Here is a 19327-nt window from a genome sequence, read left to right as displayed (position 1 = left end):
GCACCAGGATCGACACCCTCCAGGGCCTCAGGGAGAGGGAGGGTAGTGGTTTTCCAAAGAAAGGAATGCTGAGGAGCACAACATGCCTCCACTACACTCCTCCTCTCCTAACCCTACCTGGCCCGGCATTTAACTAGAGAATTTATTCTCTTCATCCTCCAAAGACTTACTGTGTTAGAAGATAAAAGAAGAGATGCTGAGCTTTCCCCAGAGGTGGCTATATTTCTCTGGGTGCTGATTTATTACTACAACTGTAGACATGTTGCCTGCTGTTTTACAAAATTCTCATTGGTGGTTATTGGAAGAGAAGCAGACCTACTCCTGACTTACAGATTTTCTTCTCAAACACTTCAGCTATGAATATATATGTATACATACTCATATGAAATTTTATAAGCTTTAAACCAGACCACACACCAAAATCACTCCCATGTAACTTCTCCCACCCTAGGGAAGAGAGTGGAAGGCTCACTTCTCCTGGTCTCTGCTGGTAGATATTTGACTGAGCAAGGGACGAGTAGGAGGAAGAAACCATCACAAACAGATCTCTGTAACTGGCAGAATATATAACAGCTAGTCTCAACTTCTTATTTGATTTTATGATACCATCCTGCCCTTCACCTGAGAATTCTCTGTGGCTTTTTTTTTTTTAACTAGCAAATTTTTAAAATCCTGTTTTTGAAAAATTTGTGATAACCCATGGGCCATCAGGGACAGTGAAAGACTGATACTGAGATTGGGTTTGTCTATAACAGGAGCTACAAAATCAAATGCCCCCAGAGGCCAAGCAGTCTATGTAAATGCTCTCACAGGCTGGGTGTAAACTATGTCAAACTGAGGTGTGTAAGTCCCATCTCAAGGCGGCAGCTTCTAGTGGGCTGCAGGCCACTGCTGCCATTAGGGAGGGCGTGCTGTGTCAGATATTAACTGTTCACTAATATGTAGTCCCCTTCTCCTCCTGGTACCTAGGAATACTGAATGTCCCTGCCTCTTTGAAGTTAATAATGGCATGTGACTTGTTTTGGCCAGTGAGATGTAAGCCAAAGTGCCTTCTATTGCTCCAGGAGGAAATATGTAACTCCTGGTGCATGGCCCTCTCTGCCTGTATCTCTTTCCATGCCATCCTGCCCAGGGATACACTTGCTGATATGGAGGTGCAATACTGAGCCATTACCTACAGGACGGCCGCCCTGAACAGTCATCTCAATCCACAGTTGTCTTGTGCTGGTGAGAAATAAACCCTTCTCGAGTTAAGCCACTGAGTTTTGAATGGTATTTATTACTGTAGCCTAACCTCTCCTATCCTGACTATTATATGTGACCTGACTTTGATTTTTTTCAAGAGAAGTTAGAAACCTGGATTTTTGTGTCACATCTTTATGTAAAAAACAAAAACAAAAACAAAAATGGAACTTAAAGGTGAGTCAGCAAAGCCAAATTTAGCCTGCCTGCTACTAGTTTACAATGTTTTGGCCTACACAGTTTGAGTAGAAAATAAAGCAATTAATAAATTATTTTTCTTTTCCTATTGTGCACCGATCCTGTCTGAACTCCTATAGTGCTTATAGTCTGGGTCACTTGATAGCTCTTAGCTACTCTTGGTCTAGCTGTTTATTAGTATTGAAGTCATTCTTCCCAACTAGATGGGAGGTGGGGACAGATAAGGAATCATGTCTGAAACTTTGTGTACCTCACAGGCACACAATATAGTTTCAGGAAATATTAGTATAAAAACTAGTTCATTGATTGATTACTCAGAACTAGCACCTCCTCTTTTGATACTGGAGGAACAGTTCGGGGGAATTAGTCATTTTTCCTTGCCAGTTCACTTTTTCCTGTTTGCAAAGAGCTTGGGATTCATCAAAGTTCGTTAAACTTTAAAACACAGTATCTAAATAAGTCAGAGATGCAAAACCCAGTATATTAGTCAGGACTTTTCTAGCGGCAAGTAATAGGAAACCTAAATTCAAACTTCCTTGGGTGAGAGATAATTCAGAGATTCCTATAACTAAAAACTGCAGAGGTAGGATTATGGCAGGCAAGGCTGGATTCAGGAACTCAGACAGTGCCATCTGAACTTGATCCGCCTTTCCCTCCTTTGCTTGGCTGTACTCTACTCTTCTTTGTATTAGGTTCACTCTCAGTAGACCCTCTCCACGTGGTGCTTCTGGCAGTTTCAAGTCCAGCTTCTGACAGCTTCTCTTCCCAGCATATCCACAAAAGTCCTAATCTCATCAGACTCACTTGGAATCTATGCAATCTCTGAGCCAGCCCACTGGCTGGGGCTGGATGTATTAGTCAGGACTTCTTTAGTTGCAAGTAATAGAAAACCTAAATTTAAACTGTGTTAGGCTGGGTCACTTGTCCATCTCTGAAAGCTAGTGGTAGTTCAGCTCCAACCAGTAAGGCAGGGGAAAGTGGGCCAGTGTCTATATAGATGAGCCAGTTTATGGTCACTTACTCCGGCTGCTTCCAGAGGCAGTGACTACGTAGAGGGGCCTGGTAGGGGGCAATGTAGTAGAGGTCTTAAAGCTGTGTATATGCAGCATTCTATATAAAATTAAAAAGCATCCATGTCAAATAATGGAGGACCCCTTTGGCTATTACAGGGAGATGGAGGGCGCTAAAGAGCTCCAAGTTGTCCCTTGGTGCCACCCCTGTAGTGTATTTACTTTGTAGGTGAAGCAAAGGCCCAATTGGACTGCTGGTGGCCCAGCCACACCCAAAGCAGGCCCTGGAGAGGATTGCTCGAACCACACACACTAATTATTGGTCACCACACAGAGATCAGGTTAGTTCTTCCAAAGTCCCAGGTGAAGACACATAAAGTAACATGGCCCTGTTCAGTGTTTTCTTCCATATGAACATCCAGACCTCAGTCTCATGGGGGAAACATCATAAGGCAGTTGCATAGCACCCAGTTTTGATCTTTGTGCTGTAGTAAAGGTGTAGTTGACCTTTCTGGGGTTGAGAGTCATGTTCTTCCACAAGACTATCACATTACTACACATTTTCCATTGTACATTCTTTCAGGACCATGCTTTCTTTTTACTTCTTACTTCAGTGCTTCAAGGAAGAGAAGGTGAAAATGGTGAGTCAATGCCATTGGGACTTGATCTGTCTTTCCCTCCATAAGACCAGTCTTCTTATCCAGAAAGATTTCCCTGCATTGGGGCAAGAAGGAGAGTAGAACCTCACTGTCCTCGAGTTGAAGAGATGTACTCTTTGGGCTCTGCTCACTGGCTCTCATCTGCCTCAAGGCTTGTTGTTTCTTTCACTCTGTGCATCTGCACTCCAAGAAGGCATGAACTTTTTCTTTCACTTCCTTTCTTCTATGGGTGATAATCTGACATCACTCCGAGAAGGAGGCTGAAGGTCACTGAATATAAACACTGTCACTCCTATCTGGCTGAGCACCCAGGGAGTGTGGAGGTAGGAGATGCCAACCACAGTGCCAAGGTTTTGGGTGCCACACGTGTGCTCAAGGGCTCTGTGTCTCTGTGCCTTTACCTGCTGAAGGCACGGTGTAGGACACAATTCCTCTGGGGTCACCTTTAACCACCTACCACTCCAGGAGGATAAAAGGTAGGAGATGAGTTGGCAGTGGAAGTTGTAATGGGGAAGAAGGCTGTTTGGGGTTGGCTGAGGGCTGGGTCTACTCACAGGAGTGTCCCTGAGCAGAAAGGAGAAGCCTGCTGGAGTGGAGAAAAAGCCCAGTGGTCAAATTGTGCGAGCCACCAGGAAAGCAGTCGGGCTAAGGCTGTAGCCCAAAAAGGGCAGGCCTCTTGCAGTGAACCACCCCAGGGCTTAAGGGCACCCCCGGTGGCCAGGTGGTCTGGTGGGTAGGGGTAGAGGCACCCAAACGCCTTAATGTTCTGCCCACCCGTCTGCAGGGAAAAATGAAACAGGCTTGCGAATGCACTTCCTCACTCACTCAGTGCTGAACAGTCCAAGGATGAAAATGTGCTGAAATCCTCTCTCTCGGTTTGGGAAGGACCGAGGAAGATGGTTCAACATAGGCTACGTCTGCTTCAAGGGTTTTTTGACTTGTCTCGCCTCTGCCTTCTCAATTCTCTCGGACTGAGCTGTGTCTCGGGGTAGGAGCCGGCGGCTGTGCGCGGGGGATGCTCTTACATAACCGCCCGCCGCGTCCTGCTTTCTCGCGCGCTCCTGCACCGCGGGCTGGGGGAGCCGGGGGCCGCGATGGAGCCGCGGCCGGCGCTGCGGGGCCGGGGCCGCCCCCGCCAGGAGAGGAGCGCGAGGAGCCGCGGGAGGAGGGCGCGAAAGGCGGCGGGGGAGGTGAAGGTCAGTGGGTGTGAAGCGCCGGATCCACACCCCCCTCCTCCCGTGTCCCCTCCTTCCCTTCCTCTCCGTCCCCCTCTGACGTCTGGAGCTGGCAGCTTGGCCGGTTCCGCATTCCCGACCCCTCCCCGCCGCCCAAGGGCCGCTATATAGCCGGGGCTGATGCAACCCGTCCCGCCGCCCGCCACAGCCTGCGGGAGGGACGCTCGGCGGCCGCGACGGGGGGCGCTGGCGGCGGCGGACGCTGCAGCGGCGGCGGGGCTGGCGCCGCGGCGGCTCCCGGGCCGGGACGGGCCTGGGCACCGGGCGGAGCTCGGCGGCCGGGCGGCAGCGGCGCTGAGCAGGCACGGCGCCGGCAGCCGGGCCCCGGCCCCGGGGGCGCCGCCTCCGCTCGCGGCTTCTGCACGGTGGGTGCGAGGGCGCGCGCTGGGGGCTCCGGGCCGGGCCGGGCCGGGCCGGGCCGGGCGGGGTGGGGCGGGCCGGCCGCGGACACCTGGGACGGCCGTCCCCGCGCGGGCGGAGCGCGCCGGGCCCCGGAACCCGCGCCCCGCAGGGAGGCTCCCGCAGCCCCGGGACTCCGCGCTGTCCTGGCGGGGGCGCTGCCGCCTGTGTCCCTCCCGCCGCGCGCCCGCGAGCCGGTGGCTTTCCTTTGGTTCCCGCCCTGGGACGGGAGGCTCCGTCCGCTCCCGGGGCTGCCGGGGCGCTCTCTCTGTCTCCCTCCCGCCTTCTCCTCCCCCGTCCGTTTGCAGGGAGGTGCTCTTCTTGCGCGGCGGGGCAGGCGGGTGAGTGAGGAGAAATCTGACCGGGGCGACGAGCCATGGGGTGAGATGAAGGGTGAGAGTCTAGGGAGGTGCAGGGTGCTGGTCGCGGAGGGATGACAGGGACCTGCTGGCAAGTCGTGTCCGCCCCACCCCCCTCGCAGGGAGGAAGCGCGGCTCCTTGAGGACCTGGAGGAGGGCACTGAGAAGGGCTGGGGCTCTCCATACAATGAAGAGGGCTTCTCTCTGGGCCGTTGCTCCGGCTTTCTGAGCTGGGAAGGGGTCTGGGGCGGCCCTGGTTCCCTCTGGGATCCCCTAGCTCTCAAGCCAGGTTACATAAGGAGGCAAGTCAGCTCCTCTAGGTAACCAGTTCCTTCTCTCGACCCAGCCCAGTTTAGAGGGCCCTCTTCTGCCCCTCCCCTCCGAGGAGGCTGAGAGGTGGGGCTTTATGGCCTGGACCTCTGACCCTGGGGTTGCAGACCCAGGTTTTGCCTGTGTCGGTGGTAGAGTGGGGAGGACAGGGAGGCCTCTGCTCTTCTGCGGGGATGAATGGGCCATCCACGAGGCTGGAGATAAACAGGCTGGTGGAAAGGGAGCTCAATTGACCCCTTGGGTCAGCTCTAGTCTCAAGGTGGCCGACCCTTGCCCAGTGTGTTGCCCTCCCTACTGGCATGCAGTACACCGGCCTGTGGCCTGACCACATGTGCTCAGGGCAGATGTGCTCAGGTCTGCCTCTTAAAAAAGGACTTGCAGACTGTGTGGGTGTGTGTTCCCAGACTTAAATCTTGGTGGACTCTCCCCGAGGTCCTAGTTTGAGAAGCATCAGAAACTGAATCTTTGAACCATGATTGAGTGTCTGCTTGTCCTTTAAGGCCTTGCACCGAACTGTGTTCACATGTCATCTCCCTTCCCCCAACCTCCCTTCCCTGAGGGTTTTAAAAACACCTCCCATTACTTTCATCTTTCCAGCAAATCTGGCTGCAGCTTGGATGGGCACCTTATCTTCCTTTGCAGGTTTCTAGGGGAGAGTTTAACCAGGTATCAGGTGTGAGCATGGCTCTGATTTTATATAAACCTGACGACCAGGGAAGAGAAGCAAGCTCTATTCTCGTGCCTCTGGCTGGCTAAGGTTTTGCCTTGTTTAAAACAGGGAGGACGGATTTCTCAAAGACTCTTCTGTTCCCCTTCTCCTTTGGCTTTGGTTCAGAGCTGCAGGCAGCTCCAGAATCTTCCTGAAGAGCCGGGTGCTGTGAGATTTGAAAGGCAGCTGGAAGGCATGGATGTGGAGGCTTCTAATTTTTCTCCCAGTTGGTTGCAGCCTTCCCAAGGAGGTGTGTTGATAAGTGGCATCAGTGTCCCCTAAGGAAAGATTTGGACAAGGATCTCTCCACCAACTCACTGCTTAGCTCTTGCTGCCACCAGCGTCTGTTGTTGCCTCCTCCACCTGTTTGCAAGGTAGATGGGCATCTTTTCCAACCTGCAGGACCCTTTGCAGCATCCTGAGAAGGGCAAGGCACTCCAGGCTTTGTTTGTTGTGGGGCTGCTGGTGTTGTGACGGGCTGTCCCTTGCACAACGGTTTCCAGCTCCGCTTGGGAAGAGAAGGGCCAGTGCAGACTCTAGGTTGGCCTACTCTGTATTCATTCAGCCCCAGCTCAACTTGAGGAATCAGAGCCAGGGCTGAGGGCAAGAGACATTCTTTTCTGCTTTTTGCTGCAGGATGCAGTTTGCTTTTTTTCCATGTGAATGAATTATGCTGGAAATCGAAATGGGAGGAAGAGAAAAATAGAGTGAGTGTGTACAGGCGTGTGTGTGTGCATACCTATATAGGCAGGGGGAGAGCAGCAGGCACATTATTTTTCCATTTTCCTTTAATTAAGGCTCTGTGGAGGTGTGTTTAAAAACAGAGGGTCTCCTATGTCTTTGAGGAGGGTGAGAACACTGTTTTGGCTGCGTCCCGGGCCATATGCAGCGTATGGTGGCCAATGAAACTGGGCCTGGCTCGTTCTGTTGCTTGTCTTGGCAGTCGGTTCCGTGGCTTGTGTTACCAGCTCTGGAACTTATGGGCTGCCAAGCTCCGTGTGCCTGTGTGTGTGTGTGTGTGTGTGTGCACACGCATACATGTGTGCGCGCGCGCACCCTTGTGCGTGTGTGTGGTTTGGCCTCTCGAAGCTCAGCAGAGACAAATGCCTTAGCGACCCAGGGTTGGAATTTTCAGCCTGTGTTTCTTTACACTCATTGCTGGCTGTGGGAGGCCCGGCCAGAGCTCACCATTCTAGGGCTTTTTTTTTTTTTTTTCTGTTTTCTTGCAGCAGTCCATGGGATTCCTCTTGTGGAGCTCCATTTCCAAAGCTTTCCCTGGCCAATGGCGTTTTTTAAAAAAGGCCCAAAGGGCTGACCACATGCTATGTGTGTCTATGTTACATATCATACAGTGAACTCCTGGCACCAAGGAACAGAGATGGGACAAGGTGGGAAGACATGCTAGAAGGCTGGCCCCCTGGCAGTTCCTTCCCAGTGCTGATCAGGATAAGATCCTGGCAGAAATGACTGAGTGTGTATTTATTGAGCACCTACGTTATTAGGCAGGGGAAAAGCTGTGCTTACAGGCAGGGCTAGTCAAAAGCTTTTCTCTGTGGAGAGAGGTTCCAGTTTCTTCTGGGATGGCTATGCAGGGATCATGGCGTGTCACTGTCATTTTCTTCTTACAAAGATCTGAGGAGTGACCCCTTGTAAGCAGTGCAGGGATATGGTGGATTGAAGGACATAGGAGGAGCTGGCCCTCTGCTCCTTGAGGCAGGTGTGGGAACCCCGCCAGCTAGGAGTGCCTTGTTGCCAGTGATCTGTGCAGCTGTGTTCTGGCGAGCAAGATGGAGAAGAACTTAGAAGAAACCTAAGCAAAAGGCAGGTGTTCGGCCTTATTTCTGCACCTTTGTACCCAGGCCCGGTCTGGCACTTATTGTTTCTGTTCTGCAGTAACTGCCTGGATGCAGGATGGTCCTGCCCCCTTGAGGTTTAGAGCTGGAAATTGGGAGAGCAGAGACTCCTCTATGGGGGAATCCTCTTCATGGCCATAGGAAAGGGAGATCGGTGTTAGATGAGAAATGGGAACTGTACAGAAGGGACCTTAAAGGGTCATCCAGCACTAGTGTCCCTACAGAAGGAAGGCCCTCGAAGCTACACTGACTTCACGCTCACCAGGTACAGGCACTGTTCCAGGTACTTTCCAAATATTAACTAATTTAATCCTTTTCTCAGCCTTACAGCCTTACAGGGCAAATAATGTCATCATTCCCATTTTGCAGCTGAGGAAAGTAAGGCACAGAGAGGTTAGGGAACTTTCCCAAGGTCACACAGCTAGTAAGGGGCAGAGCTAGGATTCACAGTCAGATGATCTGGCTTTGGAGTTTCCACTCTGAACCCGTCTCGTTCTCTTGCCTGCAGAACTGAGACAGCCATCAGAGCCCGTCTCTTGCTGCTCTCCCTTGTTCTCCATCATGGAGCTCTCTGTCCTTTTGCTCCTTGCCTTCTGGAGCCCCTTGTCTTTGGGAAGCTGGTTGACCTGCATCATTTCAGATTCCAGGAGAGAGGTCATCCCAGACGATCCCTTAGCTCCAAGAACAGGTTTGGTGTTTAATTTTCCAAGACTTGTGATAGTACTATGCTCCGCGATGATGGGTCTGGCACCTTTCTGCCCCCTCTTCCCCAACCCTTGGCATGGACTTCCACCCTCCGCATTTTCCTCCCGGGAATCTCCCCAGGCTCCAGCTCCCATGACCTCCCAGCTGTTCTTGCTGGCTCTCAGCTGCGGGCTACTTTCTCTTGACTTCCATCCCTACTAGGTAGTGCTCCTGGGACCTGACCCTTTGACCTCTCTTGCTTCTTGAGCTGCCCTCACTCACCTCCGCTTTCTCTTAGCCTCAGGCCTTGCAGCCTTAGACCATCTACACTCATCTGCACACCCACCCCTGGCTTCTGATGCCAGCCCAGGCCAGCTGTGTGCCAGGGATTTTAGAGCCTCCCTTCAACTTTTGTTACTATGGACAGGAAGTTCATGATGCAAATCCTAACTTTCTCTTAACCTCTCTTTCTCTTTCATAAAAAATCAATCTTTGCCATTCTAGGCGGAGATGCTGATTACTGGGCACTTTCTAAGAATAATAGCCTTTTATAAGTTTGACCCATCAAAGCAAGACTGCTGTTTATTTGTAGTTACTCCCATTAAAATATGATAATATCTTACAGATTTACATACTGTAAACAAGGGAAGAAAATAAGAGGGAAAAACTTAAGTTACTTCTACCCTTCATTCTTTCAGCTGAAATGACTTTTTTTTTTTTAAACATTTTTTGTTGAGTTACAGTAAATTTGCAATATTGTGTCAAATTCCAGGGTAGAGCACAATTTTTCAATTATACACAAACATACATATATTCATTGTCACATTTTTTGAAATGACTCTTCACATTAATATCTCGCCCATTTTCTGGACTTAAAAGTGTTTTGTGGTTTTTCTTTTACTTGGTATAGGGCAGCACCCCAAACTATGTGCCTACAGGTCCCTGAGGAAGTCAGAAAAGAGAGATACAGATACTAGATCTTTTCTTTAGATCCACCTGGTTCCTATTTCTTTCTAGCTAGCTTTTAGGGAGCTGCATCAAACCACCCCAAATCTTAGGCTCAACAGCAGCTTAGGGTCCACTGTGACCTTCTGAACACTTTCTGTCTTACTCATGCCTTGACTATCAGTCTCATCTTGGATCTGTGCATTACCCCGTTTTTCTTCATTGGCTAGTTTCCAAGTTGTTCCTGGTCTGCACCCTGAATTGCCAAAGTCTTTTTGGATTCCAGGCCCGTCTTTTGAGGCACAAATAGGCCATGTGGGTCTCCTGCCGGTGTATAGCGCCTGCTCTTTATTTATGCGTCCCAGTTACTAATGGAGACATGGCAGGTGTTTATCTTCCTCATGGACCCCTGGGCCCTGAAGGGAAAACTCCAGGTTCTTCCCTTGAAACTTTTAGTGTATAGTTCTCCTTTTCCTCTTAAATTGTTTCCGGATGGAACAACTAGTTCGGGAAGCGATTTCACCTCTTGTCATCTTTCCTATGTCTTCCTTGAAGTGGGTAAATTCTTCCTGGCTGTTGTTGTTCCCTGCCACCGCCCCCTCCTCCATTTTTTATAGATCCCTAAATCACATCAAATTGTTTTATTTTTCAAATCACCAAAAGTTGCCTTGCAGCCTTGGATCGTCAGCCAGCTCTTTCCAGTTAATGGGGATCCAGTTATGAAAGGCAGCTGCTCCAGCCCCTCCATCTTCTGCCCCCCGCCCCCAGAGCTGTTTAGGATGACTTCTCACTGGTAAATGTCAGCTGTTGTGGTTGTCTCCTAGGAATGGCATGTGTTAAGGACTTTGTGGTTTGTATCGGAGCAGTTCGGGGCGCCCTTGATGGGGAAGGAAGGAGAAGGGGATTTTTTGCTTCTGCAGAGGAAAGCCTGGTGCTTGATCCCCTGAATGAGGCTTGTCATTGGGATGGGTTCTCAGGGGAGCAGGAATGGCAAGAATTCATAAGGTTGATGCTCCCAGGGTAGGGGGTTGCTCCCTCTGCCAGAGTAGCAGGGAATTCATTATATTTGGGGATCATTTGTCGGTGTCTCATTTATACCATCTGTATTAAAATAAACAGAAGCTGCAAGCTGAGCCTATCATTCCTGGAACAGAGTGGGGTCTGGCTTCCATCTCCCAGAGATGGCTTAGGCGGGGAAACAGAGAGAAGCCTCTGGAGGATCTTTCTTGGGGTCTACTGTGGGAACAAGTAATATGGAGGTGGATAATGAGCACATAAACTTCCAGAGACGGATCTTTACCCCACTCACTGCATTTCGCTCCACTGTGAATTTATCATTTGCTCATTCCTTCGTTCTTTCATCCGACAAGTATTTGTTGATTAACCTTTCTGTGCCAGAAATGAAGCTAGGCACTGGGGTCACGCAGGGCCACGCTCATCCCTGACTGCTACTCACTCCCTGAAATCACCTCTTCACTTGCTAAGTGCTGCCTGCGCCCAGCCATGTGGTACATTTTGCCACACATGAGTGGGTCCTTACAGGACAGGGAGGTTCTGGGGGCTTCTGGCCAAAGAGGGGATTTTGCACTAGATTTTTGCTTAGCTCCATACCTGAGGTGTGGTGCCCTCCTCCCCTGTTAGCGGTTTGTGTTCAGCTGAAGCACCAGGCATAGAGCATTTTCCAGCCTCCCATCACCTGACCATTTTGATGAGCTCAGCTGAACATCCTTCCCGGGGTAACTGACTCCTTGTAGCATCATTTCAGGTCTAGAAGAGAGGGTTTTGTAGGGTTTTTTCCTCTTCTGAGAAAATGTGAGTTTCCTTTGTCAGTTTGGCTCAGGTAGACTGAAATCACCCTCCTCTGCCCGCTGAGTGTCCACATGGCTGGGCCCGGGCAGCATTGTGCCACACAGGAGTGAGTCCTTACACTGGCGCCTTTCTTATTCTTCCGGGAGGAGACCCTGAGAGACCTACAGCTAATCTACCATACCCCACAGTAGCCTCCTGCCCTCTCTGCGTTGCAGGCCTGGCTTGGAAGATGGAAGAGGTGACTTTCTTGCTGACCTTGGTTTCCAGTCCAGCTCAGGCTTAAGGAGGGTCACAGCACATTAACCAGTCACATACGAGAGGTCCCAAGGACCATTTCTATGTCTGGACCCCCACCTAGGATTCCATGGGTTTATTCAGGGAACTTCCTAAATCAAGATCTCCATGGGAGACATAGTAGAGGGTCCTTTGTGCAAGAGAATGATCCGCCATTATGGGCTAATGTCTGAAAGTCCACCATTAGAAGGTCATTCCTTCTGCATTGACATCTCTTGGATCCTCAAAGGGAAGCAAAAAGGGCAAGGTAGGAAAGTTTGGCTTCTAAAATCCAGGGACCAGGAGTCCAGCCCTGGCTCTGTCCTTCTCTAGCTGTGTGACCTTGGGCAAGTCATTTAACCTCTCTGAGCTTCAATTTCCTCATGTGCAAAATGAGGATGTGGTTTAGATGAGTACAGGGCCCCCTCCAGTTTAAGACTATAACTTGATGTGAATGAGTCTCAGATCCTTTTCTGAGATGGCCCAGGGGACACTGGGTGGTAAGGAAGGGGAGAAAGGATGTGGGGTGGGAAGGAGGGGCTGAGGCACCAGGTGCGGGAGGTGAAGCAGGTAGAGTGCAGATGAAAGGGCCTGGGGCACTGAATGTAAACTTGGCGCAGGGCGGGGAGCTGTGTGCAAATGGCTTCATGGCAGATGTGGCTGGTGCTGAGGATGAAGGGCAGGTCCACTGTCTCGTAAGCACCTTCCTTTAAAGAAAGTGATGTTAGTGGAAGTCTTTGTGGTTTGAGGGTGCAAATCACTCATATGAGCTTCTCCCTTCAGAGTGCGGAACCCATTGTGAAAGAAATATGGAGCTGAACGGGAACAAGTTTCACCTTTAAAAGTGAGATGGCGGTGGAGAATGCAGCTTGCGCTTGTGGCCCAAATGAACTCCCTAATATGCCCCTCTCTTGAAATCTAGATGTGAGAATCTGGATGGGGGCAGGGGGTTTGGGTCACCCTCCAGGGCCACTCTTGTGGGAAGCAGAGAACCCAAGACGACGTGGTCATATGATTGCATTAACTGCCCAGCAAAGGCACGTGGTCTGATGGACATCACATCTCCCGTCTCGCCGAGTTCACCCCTCTATGTGGGAAGAGAGAGTGAAGACAGAAGAATAGGTCAAAACTTCTCCCCCAGAATTTTCAAGACAGATGAGGTTTTGACTTTATGGCCCTGTACAGAGAGATGGGAAGGGGGAGAAATTATTTTCTTTACAGAACTAGAATCCAGGAGCAGCTTTGTACTAAAATGCTACAAGGCTGCTTAGAAGCAAAGGCTGTGTGCAGATGATCTCCACAGCATTCTCAGTGCCTTCTGGATCAGAGTAGGTGGTCAATCGGATGGATGGATGGATGGATGGATGGGTCGGAGCCCTGTAAGTGACCAGAAAGTCTGACTTTATTGGCAGACAAGCTCTCTTCCCTGCCATGTGTGCCTTGAAGTGATCATTTCTTACCTATGAACTTCCCCCAGTAAAAAGAAGGAAGAAAAAAGAATCCCCTTGGTGTTGACCTCTCTAATTTATCTTTCATGCTTGAATCTGTCTTCCTTTGCAAACCTTCTGGGTCTGGCAGAGCTAGAATATGTGTTCGCTCCGAAAGTGAAGAGCCTGTGGAAGACTTTTCTGGTACTGGGCTCTATGGGGGAAGCACGTGCTAATTAATTCCATCTCCTTTGCCTCAGTCTTTTCCTCAGAGATGCCAGATGCACACACTCACTTTTAACTTAGATTTGCTTCATCTCATATTCAGGGTGTCTTAACAAGTATGCAGAATGGGATGTGTGATTTGAGGGGAGGCACCATGCCAGCCCCAAAATAGCTCCCTCTTAAACAGGTGCAAAGGTGCTTGAGATGCCTCCATCCTGATCCATTTTCTTCAGAGGCAGTGTGCTGCAGTCTAAATGCAGTTCCTCCAGTTTTAACTGTGTACAGTCTTGAGAGAGTTCTCTTTCTAAGCCTCGGCTTCTCCCTCTGTGTCATGGGCTCTGACCCAGTCTGATGGGGCTGACTGAAGGATTACTGCCGTGCCGAGCACATAGCAAATGCTGACTCAATGTGACTTATGCTTGGGGTAGGCATTGCTGATGTGCCAAGGATAACCTTGGTGTGAATTAATTGATCAAGTTTCTCTCAAGAACAGAATGAACTTAAGGGCAGGAAGAGCACCTTCAGGTGGGGAAAGGGTTTAGGGGAATATGGGTGAAAGAAAGGACACGGTCCTGGCAAGACCTGGGGATGTAAGCCCCTCATGGAACCTGTCATCCGGCTAACAGTGCTGGTACTGCTCTTCTGCCCACTCCAGGCTGGACTGCCGCTCCTCCTGCTATGATGCCTGGGCAGATCCCAGACCCTTCCGTGACTGCGGGCTCTCTGCCAGGGCTTGGCCCCCTGACCGGACTCCCCAGCTCAGCTCTGACCGCGGAGGAGCTGAAATACGCCGACATCCGCAACATTGGGGCCATGATCGCCCCTTTGCACTTCCTGGAGGTGAAACTGGGCAAGAGGCCCCAGCCCGTGAAAAGTGAGGTGAGCAAGCCTTTTTCCCCCAAGCAGGATCCCAGGGTAGGATGCCTGAGTTAGTGTCCCGGGTCCAGCCCTAAACTCACTGTGTGACCTAAGCGTTGCTGTTTAATGTGGGGTCTGAGGACCAGTAGCATCCATGTCACCTCGCAGTTTATTAGAAGTACAGAATCTTAGGCCTCACACCAGACCTTCTGAATCAGAATTTGCATTTTAACAAGCTCACCCAGGGAATTCATGGCCATGTTAACATTTGAGAAGCATGAGGTTAGGGCAGGATGCTGACCTTGTCTCTGGTTCTTCAAGGGGCAAGGAAAGAGTGATTAATAATACAAATATTGAATAATAATATTTGGTCCTCTCTCTGGGGTGTTGGGGCAACCAAGGGAGATAATGGAGATGTGCACATGCTTTGAAAAGTATACAAAGCAACGCCAGTCTTGGGTTATCTTTAAAAATGATTATCATTAGTCACATCATTGCCTGTATCACTCTTGGCCCCAGGCTGGAGCTGAAAGCAGGAACTTGGAGGAGGGGTGGTGTGGGCTCCCTTCCCAAGCCGTTGCCAGAGCTGGACTTGACCTCAGTCGCTCAGCATCGCCTACCTCAGCTAATGTTTGCAGGGGACCCACACATGGAGACACCCTCCTTGGGTCCCTTGCAGCTGCAGCTTTCCTGAAGAGTAGCTTTTCCCTGGGGACTGGTGAGGAGCAGAGGTCCCCAGCATGGGTGAGCATCTGTGCTGGGCCCTGCCCACAGTCACTTCGCCGGGGCTGATGATTTGTCCAAAGGTCTGATCCAGTGAGAACCCCAGCAGGCCATTTCTTCAGAGGCCAAACAGGATAGCTGCCCACCTGGAAGGGAGGAGGAGCTGGTGCTGGGAGCTGGAGAGGTGGCTGGGTGGGGAGGGCTGGTTGGAAGCATCTGAGTGTCAGGTGCTGGACCGCTCAACAGGGAGGGAGCATTCACAGGCAAAGGCGTGCCTGGAGCGGGGCTCATCCTGTAGGATGGAGCTCGTATGGCTGGACATTTCTGAGAGAGGGACTCTTGAGTGGAGAGAGGTGTCTGGGTACCCACAGGGTATTTTATGCCATTCCTGCTCTCCTCTCCTCTCCCCATGAATACCATCAAGACTGCACACAAGGGCTGCCGGGGGCACAGACCAGGATGGTACGCTGGCCGTTGGCAGATTGGCCTTGGCTCTCAGATGTGTTTTGTTAGGCCTGTGCAGTGTTTTAAAAGAAGCTTGAACCAACATTTCATTTGAAAATTGGGATTTTAATCTTTGATTACAAAATAGGAGGATCTGGCCGCACGGTGCCCTGTTCACTTCTTTCCTGTCTCCAGTCTGCCACGGGCCCCCGCAGCGCCCCGCTACGCTTGATTCTGCCTATACTGTCGGGCTTGCTCTTTGTCATCACCAGCTAGCTGCCTTCATTTACCTCGGACTGCATGGCCCCTGCCATAGGCATTTCTGCTGGGGACACCTGGATTAGGGGCACTGTAGATGCCCACTAAAGACTGGTGATTACAAGATGAGAGTTGACGGTAATTAGATTCTTCCGAATTGATTTTGTAAAATCAGCGTGCTGTCAATAGCACTCCCTGGCTTAGTTAGTCCTCTGTTTTTTTATTATGGAGAGCCCTTGTCTTTGGTTTTTTTGCTTTTCACCTTCCCAGGCCCAGAACTTGAAAGCCCCTGTTTCTGGGTGACTCCACAGTATTTAAAACCATTTAAAACCAGTAGCTGAGCAGGTTCACTGGGGTATGGAGGCTGTGGGATTGATGGAGTCAGGTGCCTTGGTCAGGGGCTGGCCCAGCGGGGATCTGCCTGGTGGCAGCGGTTCAGTTATCACCTCTTCCCTCTGCGGAAGGTGCCGGGGGAGATTGCTTGCTTGCTTTTGGAAAAGGCCTTTATTTGGATCGAGTATTTTTACATTCACAGCCTCCCCCAAAGTGGTGGCGTATGCCCTGTACCTGACAGTGACGTGCCATCCTCACAGGCACCCACAAACACACACCATCCAGGCTGTGAAAATAAAAAGCCATTTTTAGGGTGTATTTGCATGTCCTTTCCCTCACTGTCAGACTGCAGCATTGTGGGGGCGTCGAGGCAGATGGAGCCACGTAAGAAGTGCTGGCACAGAGTCACAGCCTGGCACTGGGGTCTGACCTGCACTGCTCTGGGTCAGACCCAGGGCGGGCAGGGGGCTTGTTCCTAAAGTTCCCAACTGAAAAAGAAAGCAGGTGGAAAGAGAAACTTACATGGAGAACTTTACATCCCAAAGACTTATTTGCATATGGCAAACTGCCTTTGGTGGATTTTCACATTGGCATTTTGGACTAGTAAAAGTCTCTTGATTAATAATAAGATAAAGCTCACATTTATTAAGCATTTAATATGTAGCAGGTCCCGGTGGGAAGTGCTTAACACGTGGGATCTCGTTTATTCCTTACCCGATCCTGGCGACTGGGTTCTCCCCCATCTTAAGGAAGAGGAATTTGAGGTCCCGGGAGGAGGAAGTCAAGTCACTCGGGGTCACATGGCTGGAGAGTGGCAGAGCTGGGCCCTGCGTGGGGGTGACGATGTTGCTATAACAGTGGTGTGTGCGCCAGGCACAGTTCTGGGTGCTGTCTGTGAAGTATGTCATTGAACTCGCCCAAGAACCCTTCTGAGGTCATTATTATTCATTATTATTACTGTTGTTATTGTTAAGCGCACATTATGGATGAGGTCAACAAGGCTCGGGGACGTCCAAGGTCACATAGCTAGGAAACGAGCCCAGGCAGTCTGACTTTTCAGCCAAAGCTTTTAACCTTACGCTGTGCTGCCTCCTGTGCTCTCTGCTTGCCTTCCAGGCTTCTAATCAGCGCTCTTTGGGGCTGGGGAGGCGGGATGAAGCTGGCCCCGGAATGCACCATCATTTTGATGACATGGCCCCATTAGCGCTGAGCCCGGCAGTTCTGCAGCCGGATCATCTCCCAGGCCCCCGGAGGGAGGACGGGCCAAGCCGCTCTGCAGCCAGCTCTGTCCGAGCCGGTCTTGGGCTGTCCGCCTTGCAGAGGCCAGCAGTCACTTGGGCCGTGTCCACATACATGAAGCAGTTGGGTAAAAGAAAATCGGAGGAATTATGTCAAAGGACAGATTTTGTAAATGATAAAGTGCTTTGTGCTGATGTTGTTATTATATGGTTGACACATCACGTGAAACTATTTCACTGCCATCTGCTTGCCTGCAGTCCATTCATCCAACAGATACTTGCTAAGCACTTATCATGTGCCTAGCACTGTGCCAGACACTGGGAACGAAATCATACAAAGCCTCCCCACCTCCTACCCTTCTCTGGGACTATGTATTGTAGTGGGGACATCCAAAAACAAGCAAATTCATATACACAATAAAAGGCCAGCTAGTGGTCAGTATCATGAAGGAAAACTAAACAGACCACGTGGGCGGTGAGTGGCCGGGCTGCTCACCGTGATGCCTGGCTAGGGAACCTGAGCATGTTATATTCTGAGTTTATGGGATTTTTAGAGCCAGTGCTTCTCTCTTGCCTCTTTGTTCTTCTTTCCTTTCCAGTACTCCTTTTCAAGACAGCTCTGCTCTCTGGCTTTCTCCAGAGCTTTCCTTCCTTCCTTCACTTTTTGTTCTGCAGCCCCTTAGAGTTGGACTTCTCCATCAAACACTCTGTTGTCCTGGAGATCTCAGCCCTTCCTGTGTGGGTCATCTCCGAGTGGGCTGCTGTGGTTGCAGGGGCCACGCCCTGCCTCTGGGCCTGGAATGCATTTCCAGAAGTGGGGGAGGGAGGCCAGAAGCCCCGCCCTTGCACACACATGCACACACACACACAAACACACACCAAGTACTTACTTAACAACCTGCTAAATGGGACCCCTCATCCTCTGTGCCACCCTGCAGTGCTCTAGAGGGGACTCAAGTTCAAGGGAGGTTGGCCTGGATGACCTTTTAAGAAAAGGTTGCAAACCATCATTCCATGGGCAGGAGTCAGCCTACAGATGAAATTTGGCCCTTACAGTGTGGTTTTCTTTCGTTCTTTCTTTTGTACAGTGTGGGTTTCTTTTCTTTCTTTCCTTTTTTCCTTCCTTTCTTCTTTGTTTCTCTCTCTTTCTTTCCTTTTCCTCCCTTCCTTCCTTTCTCTCTCTCTCGCTCTCTCTTTTTTTAATTCAATGAATCACTATATGTAAAAGTTGGAAAATGTGGACTTTGGGGCTTCTTTAAAAAACCCAGACTGTCTGGCTACTCTAGGCCCACACCCTTATATGCACCGCAAAGCCAGAACTGAGCAGCAGACACTCACTGAATTGGCGTGCGATCCTCAGTTCTCCACAGTCCTCACTGCTCCCTGATGCCTTCTCCCCAGCCCATTTCATGCTCTCTGTGTCACCAGCCTGCTTTTGAGTTTGCATCTTGTGTTTATATCCCGAGGATGGGGCCTGCAACTCCCATTCCTTTTTACTTCTTCCAGACAGTGGACACAGCCTTACCTATAGGCTGTATGTTTAACACAGACTTGTTGGTTGGAACATTAATTAGCTATGTCAACTCAGCAAGTCACTTAAATTTTCTGTCCCTTGATTTTGATGTCTCCCAGTTCTTATCTCCAAGCATCTGTCCATTTGTTTTTCTATTTCTGAACATAAGTAACCTCAGATAGAAGACAAGAGGACACCATGAAAATCAGACCAACCATTCCCAAACTTGGTTGATCATCAAAGCCACTTGAAAACTTCTTATGAATACAGATTTCCAGACCCCACCTTGGGCCGATGGACTCAGAATCTCTGAGGGTGGAGTCCATGGGATCTGTAGGCCCATTTGGAAACCTGACTGTCTGTTTATACCTGTCCTCGGGCTCTTTCCTCCTGTCGGGGCGCATCCTGAGGGTTTCCCCTTGAGGAACCAGTGTGTGCGTTCCATCGCGGACCGCCTTTCCAGCACGTGGTGACTGGATCCTTGTCCTCGCGTCATCTTTGGAGCAGCTGTTTGGGGATTTCACACTGGTCACTTCCCAACTTCTCCAGGGGGCCCTAGAGAACATTTAGAAGGTTTTCACCTGTGGAAGAAGTGGGCCTTTG

The 19327-nt window shown here is 50.4% G+C and overlaps 1 protein-coding gene across 1 annotated transcript in view; it reads left to right on the top strand.

Moving 5' to 3' along the window:
- Positions 1 to 4496: 4496 nt before the first annotated feature.
- JDP2 (Jun dimerization protein 2) overlaps positions 4497 to 19327 on the top strand; it is a 37042-nt gene continuing 22211 nt past the window's right edge. Inside the window, exons 1-2 of the mRNA XM_074365218.1 lie at positions 4497 to 4709; positions 14013 to 14236. Coding sequence (XP_074221319.1) covers positions 14036 to 14236 — 201 coding nt within the window. The 5' untranslated portion in view covers positions 4497 to 4709; positions 14013 to 14035. The remainder of the gene's footprint in view (positions 4710 to 14012; positions 14237 to 19327) is intronic.

This window comes from Camelus bactrianus, chromosome 6, assembly GCF_048773025.1.
Source record: "Camelus bactrianus isolate YW-2024 breed Bactrian camel chromosome 6, ASM4877302v1, whole genome shotgun sequence".
NCBI lineage: Eukaryota > Metazoa > Chordata > Mammalia > Artiodactyla > Camelidae > Camelus > Camelus bactrianus.
Note: the sequence above shows the minus strand (reverse complement) of the source record. Positions and strands in the feature narration are given on the sequence as shown.